This window comes from Triticum dicoccoides, chromosome 5B (genome assembly GCF_002162155.2).
Source record: "Triticum dicoccoides isolate Atlit2015 ecotype Zavitan chromosome 5B, WEW_v2.0, whole genome shotgun sequence".
NCBI lineage: Eukaryota > Viridiplantae > Streptophyta > Magnoliopsida > Poales > Poaceae > Triticum > Triticum dicoccoides.
Window position 1 is genome coordinate 673,768,968 of NC_041389.1, and position 8,159 is coordinate 673,777,126.

At 48.0% G+C, this 8,159-nt stretch overlaps 2 protein-coding genes across 2 annotated transcripts; one reads left to right on the forward strand and one right to left on the reverse strand.

Moving 5' to 3' along the window:
• Positions 1 to 13: 13 nt before the first annotated feature.
• Positions 14 to 5,019, forward strand: LOC119312530 (receptor-like cytoplasmic kinase 176). The gene is made up of 6 exons (XM_037588267.1): positions 14 to 340; positions 2,473 to 2,798; positions 3,043 to 3,178; positions 3,295 to 3,437; positions 3,526 to 3,649; positions 4,382 to 5,019. The coding sequence occupies exons 1-6, from the start codon at positions 283 to 285 to the stop codon at positions 4,849 to 4,851; spliced, it is 1,257 nt and encodes a 418-aa protein (XP_037444164.1). The 5' UTR covers positions 14 to 282; the 3' UTR covers positions 4,852 to 5,019.
• A 233-nt stretch (positions 5,020 to 5,252) lies between these two features.
• On the reverse strand, positions 5,253 to 6,392 carry LOC119312531 (probable F-box protein At2g36090). Its single transcript, XM_037588268.1, has one exon. It carries the CDS (start codon positions 6,300 to 6,302, stop codon positions 5,358 to 5,360), a length of 945 nt encoding a protein of 314 aa, XP_037444165.1. The 5' UTR covers positions 6,303 to 6,392; the 3' UTR covers positions 5,253 to 5,357.
• Between the last annotated feature and the right edge of the window lie 1,767 nt (positions 6,393 to 8,159).

An 8,159-nucleotide genomic window follows, 5' to 3' on the forward strand; every position in this document is an offset into this window, starting at 1 on the left:
ATTAACTCCTCTCGCTTTCGCCCACTCTCGCTCCCCCCTTCTCTCTCCTCACGCGCCCCGCCACGCCACCGCTCGCCGCGGCCACTATTTATCGCCCCCCTCCCCGCCGCTGCCGAGAGGAACCCTAGCCCGCTCGCCCGAATTCCCGCCCCCGCATGAGGCGGACCGCTCGCCGCCGCCGCCGCTTCACCCCCTCCGCGACCCTCGGCTGCTTGCTCGGTTTGGCCCGGTAGGGTTGTTGCTGTTGCTTGGGCTGGTTGGTGCGCCGGGCCGCCGCGGCGGATGGGGAACTGCTGGGGCACGCGGATCAAGGATGGGAGCACCCACCCGGGCGCCTCAGGTTCGGCCTGCTCCTCCACTTCCCACTAGTTTTTGGGCGATCCGATGCGGGCAGGTTCCGGTCGATTCCTGCTTGCGAGCTCCGCGCGGCGGTCCCAGATGCGAACACCAATCCATTCCCATTTAAGGCTTCCGCGCGCGTTGGGTGGATGGATTGCCCTTTCGATTACACGACCGGTTCCTAGGATTCAGGTGGAAATCGGTGCCATTAGCGGGTTCCTGTTGCGCGCAATTAGGCTTGTGCAGTTTGCAAAAGGCTTAACTTGTTTGTATGCGTGATTCCGTCTACTTCGGGGGTGATCTGGTGGTTTGATTTGGTCACGCTCACATAGCTAGTGGCCTAGTTGCTTCAAAGTGTTCAATCGGCACACTAAAGCGAGATATCGTCGTTGCTTTTAGAGTGGTCTCCCCAAAGTAAGCCTTGGCTGCCTTGTGAGGCTTCATAGGGCCTGTGCCATTGGTGGTATAGGCTTTATTAGGTGGTGGGTACCTTCTATTGTACAGTCATTGGACATCGATGCTTCGCTCCTACTAACATTATTGCTTCACTAGCTAGTACCATGTGTAGTACTGTAGTACATGCTCTACCATCATGAATTGGATAGTGCTTATCGTTATCAGACGGCAATGGTATGGGACAGGACATGTACCTGCCTCTCAGTGTGGTGTGTGTTATGTGGGTTGGGGTGTGGTGTGGATGTTTTAGCATCTTATGTGTTGTTACTCTGCGCTAACCACTTAGCACGATGAATTGAAAATACCCTTGTTTCAGTTGCTCACCAAGAAACATTTGATTGTGGTGGATAATTTTAGCATCATATCTGTTGGTACTCTGCACTGACACTTAGCTTGGTGAATTCAAATCACCCACTGTTGTTGACCAAGAAACATTTGATTGGCGTAGATATCTTAGCATCGTATCTATTGGTACTCTGTGCTGACCACAGGTTGACCAAGAAACATTTGATTGAAGCAAGACTAATACTACAGTGCAGTACGGCACTTGTAGTGGCATTCTGGCATGTATATGAATGACTATCAGTTGACTTTGTTTATTTACTTATTTTTCCTTAAAATAAAAAGTGTGTCACATGAACTTAGGGGCAGCTGCTTGTCAAGGAAAAGAGAACAGTTAGGGTTGACTAGTTGTTTCTGTATTGCTATTCGTCTAAATTAATTATTGATAGGAACAGGAGAAGAGCTCAAGTTGTTCCTTGTTTAAGTTGATACTAAAATTTGTTAAACCACCTGTTCAGATATCATACATAAGTCCAGTATAGAGCACACACCTTGATTTTTTTAGTTCACACCGGTCTGTCTGTTTCCCGCGCATATTCACCAGTCATTAATTGCGTATGTTCCATGTCTACAAACAATTGGATATAATATAACGCTATTATTTTCTTTCCCAGTAACGGGCAGAACTTTTTTGTTTGTGATTGACGTGTACTATCCAGTTCCGTTATTCAACTGGGTGTACCAAAAAATCAGCGTTTAACTGCCATTATTAGGTGGCATTTCTATACCCAGTATATAAATATGCTAAGCCTCTGGATATGCTATGTGGCATGGCAAGTGGGCAACGGACGTACATTTGGTGGGACAAGGTCTACTGTTAATTTATGTATCTGACCACTTCATGGAGGGGAACCCCTCTGATTTTCACCATATCCATTATGCGACAGTGCTCGACGCAAATAATCATTTAATCTTTTGGGTCAGAAGCATATCACCATTCACATTTAAATATCATCTGTGCCCTGTTGCTTGCCAACCCCTATCAAAATGCTCTTTGCACCAACTTCTGGGACACCAGTCAATCCATTATCACTAGCATCGTCTACCACAGACTTCAATGGCTAGTCTTGCAACTCCTGATCCTCATATCAAGTTTCAGATAAAGCCAAGTGATGATTCCTTGTTACAACCAGTTCCTAATTACTGTGCAAAATTTCCTTAAAAAATGTCAAGTGTTCGGAACTTGCGATACATGATGTTCATTCTGTGGACCTGGGATAGGCTAGTGCAAAAACTAATTCATGAGATAATACTTCCATTTCAAATAGATGACTTGATTTTGCATTTTATGTATGTTTCAGTCAGTAGAATCTGCACTAAAGACATTATTTGCAGGAATGTTCTCAAGGGGTAGTGGTAAAGATGGGAGTAGGCTTAGTGCCTGCAGCAGTCGAGCTTCTTCAGCTTCCATGCCTCCAAGTGCAAAGACTGAATGTGAGATCTTGCAATCAGCCAATGTTAAGGTCTTCAGTTATAATGATCTCAGGTTAGCCACAAGGAACTTCCGTCCTGACAGTGTGCTCGGCGAAGGAGGGTTTGGATCTGTCTACAAAGGATGGATTGATGAGCATACATTGTCAGCTTGCAAACCTGGTACTGGAATACCTGTTGCTGTGAAAAGACTCAACCTGGAGGGTTTGCAAGGGCACCGAGAGTGGTTGGTGAGCATGACTGCCATTCCATTTCTTGCTGTTGTTCTTGGATGTCATTTTTCTCCGAAGTTTACTTTTGATTATTGGCATATTTATGTGATGTATCTGAATTCCTTAGTTACAGCTTCAAAAGTCCAATGGTTCGCACCTCTGTCCTTTATGTGATGCATCTGAATTCATTAGAGGATATTTTTCAAAAGTGTTAACCAAACACCTGTATATTTTTCTGACTTTATTATGTGTCCATTTATAGGCTGAAGTTAATTACCTAGGTCAGTTTTGCCATACCAACCTTGTGAAGCTAATTGGGTACTGCTTAGAGGATGAACACAGGCTCCTAGTGTACGAGTGCATGCCACGTGGGAGCTTGGAAAATCATCTTTTCAGGAGTAAGTTAAACTATGACTTGGTGCTCTACTGCCGTCTTATTCATTTTGCATACGATATCGATCCAGACTGTAGTACGTTATGGTTATAACTTGCTACATATGAATCCTTGATGTAGGGGGCTCACACTTTCAACCTCTTTCATGGAACCTAAGAATGAAGGTTGCACTCGGAGCTGCTAAAGGACTAGCCTACCTTCACAGTGCAGAGGCTAAAGTTATTTATAGAGATTTTAAGACATCCAATATTCTCCTTGACACAGTAAGTGAAAGTGAATCATCAATATACCATAGCTAACCTCTATGACCATCTGATATCTACTGAAACAAATGCATATTTTACTTCCCAGGACTATACCGCAAAACTCTCTGATTTTGGATTGGCAAAGGATGGCCCTGTTGGTGAGAAGAGTCATGTGTCCACAAGGGTAATGGGAACATATGGTTATGCAGCTCCAGAATATCTCTCAACAGGTAACCTTTGACTTGCAATTTTATGTTTTATCGAGCCAGAATTCTGCACATTTGCTTGCCTTGGATATAAAACATTGTCATGTGACTGGAACCATTGAATGTTAGCGCAGAGCTCTTAGTGCATTAGTTCATAGAAGTTAGTGTAGGCTGTAATTCATTAAAAATGTGTAAGCTGTTTCCTCTTATGCGCATCATCCGTTGCCCTGCAGATCCCATTATTGAAAAGACTTTTACTTTGTTCAATTTGCTAGACATGCAGTATAAATGCGTTCCATGTCAGGCTCTGATTGAATATCCCAAATGCCAATGCTTGAAATGCATGATTTATGTATACGGTGTACAAAGGTGTGAATACAAACTATGTAGGAAATGTTTGATGGTGATTTGAATTGTCTTCAACCATAAGTTGTTCCATAAAATCATATTGATTGTTATGTAACTAATCTTAATTTATTTTGCTGAGCAAATGTTGCTATGCTGCCTTCTGGTAAAATTTACCTAGCGTTCATATTCAGTATGTAGAAAATATTCATTTAACTAGTCAGTAGTCCCTATTTTCAGGTCATCTAACATTTTGAATTCCGCTTAATTTACTTTGTTGTGAGAATGTTAAAATTCTGCCTTCTAGGTACAGAACATTTACCAAACATCTAGGTACTTTTTCATAACATTTACCAAACATCTCCTATTCGGCATGTGATGAACATCCATTTAACAAATCAACATTTTCAGGCCATCTCACTGCCAAGAGCGACATCTATAGCTTCGGGGTAGTGCTTCTGGAGATGCTGTCAGGCCGTCGCGCCATTGACAAGAACCGTCCCCAGGGCGAGCACAACCTTGTCGAATGGGCCCGGCCATATCTCACACACAAGCGCAAGATTTTCCGTGTCCTTGATACCAGGCTAGAAGGCCAGTACTCCCTGAACGGAGCCCAGACAATCGCTGCACTGGCTGTCGAGTGCCTGTCCTTCGAAGCTAAGATGAGGCCGTCCATGGACGCCGTGGTCTCTATTCTGGAAGGGATACAAGACTCCAGCGACCCAACCAGAAGACCGGCAGATGAGAGGCCTCAAGACCCCAAGAGTGGAAGCAAAACGGCGCCCGGCGCAAGCAACAGCGGCAAAGGTCGCCGCAAAAGCTCGGGAGACCTTCTGAAGGAGCCTGGCCGAGACCCAAAGCCGTCGGCCTACTCGTCGTAGCGACGCCTTAGTCTGAGCCTGTTAGCTAGCTAGGGTGGTAGTGTGTAAATTTGGTGTGCATATTCCCGATCGTCGTCAGGCCTTTTGGGCTGCTCAACTTTGAGTTAACTGGGTGGATTTGTGTGTCACCATTGAACTATTGGCATTGAAGTCTGAGTTCGTCCTGCATCCAAGCTCTTGCCTGTCTTCACTGGATCAAGTTCAGACCATATACTCAGTGAAGTATATCATGATTCTGGTGGGCGTCAGCTTAGCGCTAGCAATGAGGGCCGGTGGGACACATGTGGCAATGTGGGATTTGTCACCAATAGTCGGAGTAGACCACCGTGGTTTAATTGCGAGCACTGTGCTGCCTGAATTTTCGGGTCTAACAGTAGAAATAGGATTTGCCCGCTTCACTGTCAGCAGTCAAATCACTGTACCTTTTTGCTCATATTCTAGTGGAAAAACTGTTGTACTACATGTTTCACGAGTTACCCAGATATCCGGACCCTGCCTGACGGACTCTACCGGAGCACGACGGAGGCGAGGAAGCTGAGCACGGCGACGGCGCTGACGGCGGAGCAGCACAGGTCCACCAGCACCTCCCGCCTCGCCTTGGACTCCTTCCTCCCCCTCTTGCTCCTCACGAACTCCTCGTACCTCCTCTTGGCCTCCTCTCTTTCTTTGTCCCCTCCTTTGCTCCTCGGCCCCTCCATCGCGGCCTCCAAAAGCCGCAGGCTGCCTTCGCCGCTCACCGCCGCGCCGTCGGCGTCCTCGACGCTCAGGCTGACCTCCCTGAGGCTAAGGCACCCGGCCTCCTCTGAGCAGGTGACCGTGGCCTCGAACTTGCTCCCGCCGAGCACCACCGCGTACCGCACCAGCGTCTCGCCCGTGTACCAGTGCCTGTCCACGGCCACCGCCCGCCGGCTCGACACGTTCACCGCCCGCCCGCTCCGGGGGTCGACCACGATCCAGCTCAGCTCCAGCTCCGACGGCGAGAACGAGGCCGAGGCCATCCGTGCCGGGTCCTTGCACTCGACGGCGTCCACGCGGAAGGGCGAGGCCAGGAACCACGAGGACGACGTGGAGGTCTCCACGACCCGGGAGAAGAGGGGCCGGGGCGCGCCATTCTGGTAGACGTCCACGGCGGAGACCAGCTCGCCGGGGAGGCACTGATCGGCTGCGGCGGCATCCGTGGAAGTGGAGGTGGACGGGAAGGGGAAGGCGTCGGCGAAGAGGCGCTGCGGAGAGACGGCCGGAGAGCCAAGGACGTTGCGTTCCAGCGAGGTCTCCAGGCCCAGCGACGGCCACCGCGCGAGGCAGAGCGCGCGCCACGTCTCCGGGTCCGCGGCGAGGGCGCGGAGGCCTGCCGTGGCGCAGCTGGCGGCGGCCAGCGACGGGCCGTCGAGGCGGCGCAGCGCGCAGGCCAGCACGTCGGCGGGCAAGTCCTCCACCGTGGTCGTCGGCATTTCCGGCCTGTGCGTCGATCGACTCTGCTCTTACTACTACAAGCGGGAGCGGCCGGAGGTCGATCGAACAACAGTCTCCAAACTCCAGACGCCGAGCGGGAGAATGCGATGGGTGGCAACGCGAGCAAAGAGTTGTTTTATAGGCGCGCGTGCACACCCTGTTTCGTTTCCAGGAAGAATTATTTACTTGGCGCCTTGTCGTGTCTCCCCTGTTGGTGTCGGCCACGGCGAAAATGACACCATCACAGCCCGCCCGGGCAGTCACGTTCGGCCAAACGGAAAGACACGATGACAGGCCGACAGACCGCCGGGCACCTTGGTGCATGGATTCCAAATGGAAAGAGCCGGTTGAGGCAGTTGCGTTCCTGCCGTGATCCCGACTAAAATACCACATCCGGTACCACGACCGGCCGCCGGATTTACGTGGGCACCAGCCGCCTGCGAGCCCCATGTCAACGTCGAATGAGCTATACAGTACAGCGGCTCGGGCCGGAGCAGCAATCGGATTGGCCGTGCGGCTGGTTAGGTTAAGCGTAGTGGTTCGGATGAGATGGATGGAGACATGCTTACCTCCCCCCGCGCTTTATGTTTATGGTCTCGATGCATTGGCCGGCTATTTCTTTGCCTCATGATGTGGTGCGCTTTTCTAAAGAAAACCGGCCTGACATTCTTTAAGTTTGAAAGCACGTTCATTTCGTCATAAGGCTGGTCATAGTGGGGAGTAACTTAGACTAGTAACATACATATGTTACTAGTCTATGTTACTACCTTCATAGAGGGTAGTGTCATAGGTGTGGTAACATAGTTGCCTTCATTTATTATTTTGTAGACTCATTATGCATTGGAAACCACTATGTGATGGTAACATATTATGTTACTCTATTTGCCTCTCTCCTCATTAACTACTTGCCACATCATCATTTTTGCTTATGTGGCATCTATGTTACTACCTATGTTACTCCCACTATGACCTGCCTAAGGTACACATTTCTTGACCAGTCGTTCTCAGTTATGCTCTTCATTCAGCAGGATGTGTCAAAAGTTCGAGAGACTAGAGATTTTACATATAATTTTTAGCACATTCATGTATCGTTGAGTAGGCTGTGCTTTATTCATGCTGCCCGGAGGGGCGTTTTTGGCTCCCGGGAGCCTATGCTCCCGGATGAACAGTAAATTTAAAAACAAACACGTAAGAATCAATAAAATCTGAAATTTTTTGTAGATGTTTTCGTTAGTGTCACAAGTATGCTTGACAAATTTCATCTAAACAGAGCAACAATGTTTCGTCGGTGAAGAAAACAAAATTGGGGTGACATATTGTCTTCAACTTTTTTTGCATGTGCAAAAATGCTTAACCTTTTTGCCTCAAAATTTGCAGGTAGCATTTCGATGTGACTAAGATCACATAAAAATTTTGTCATGATTTTTTTGACATTTGAAAAATTATTTTTGGACCCCGGAGCATGTGCACCCGAGAGCCAAATTGAATTTCCGTGCTACTAACCACTTACTCACGCACACACCAAGCCGTTGCAGGCATGCATCACCATCCATGGTAGAGTAGTTAGCAGGTTGTCACAGAAAAAATGACTGATCAAATCCTGAATTCAGTCACCTGAGCCCTAGCAGGCCCCTAATCTTTAGTCTCATATATACTCCCTTCCTTTTTTTTACTTTGCATATTAGCTCCGATCTAAGTCAAACTTTATAATGTTTGGCCAAGTTTATAGGATGCTAACAATTACAGACCATTTAGTGAAAAATTCACCAAAAATTTGAGAGATCCCTGAAATGTTTATGGCCCACTTTATGAACTTCAGATATCTTTGAGGCGAGGTTGAACTGTCTCACGCGTTA

What these genes read in the sequence shown, in the direction of transcription:
- LOC119312530 (XM_037588267.1), top strand. Translation starts at nt 283, where the DNA reads ATGGGGAACTGCTGGGGCACGCGGATCAAGGATGGGAGCACCCACCCG. An exon ending in AAGGGCACCGAGAGTGGTTG is followed by an intron (nt 2,799 to 3,042) that starts GTGAGCATGACT and finishes GTCCATTTATAG; the next exon opens with GCTGAAGTTAATTACCTAGG. An exon ending in GGAAAATCATCTTTTCAGGA is followed by an intron (nt 3,179 to 3,294) that starts GTAAGTTAAACT and finishes TCCTTGATGTAG; the next exon opens with GGGGCTCACACTTTCAACCT.
- LOC119312531 (XM_037588268.1), bottom strand. Translation starts at nt 6,302, where the DNA reads ATGCCGACGACCACGGTGGAGGACTTGCCCGCCGACGTGCTGGCCTGC.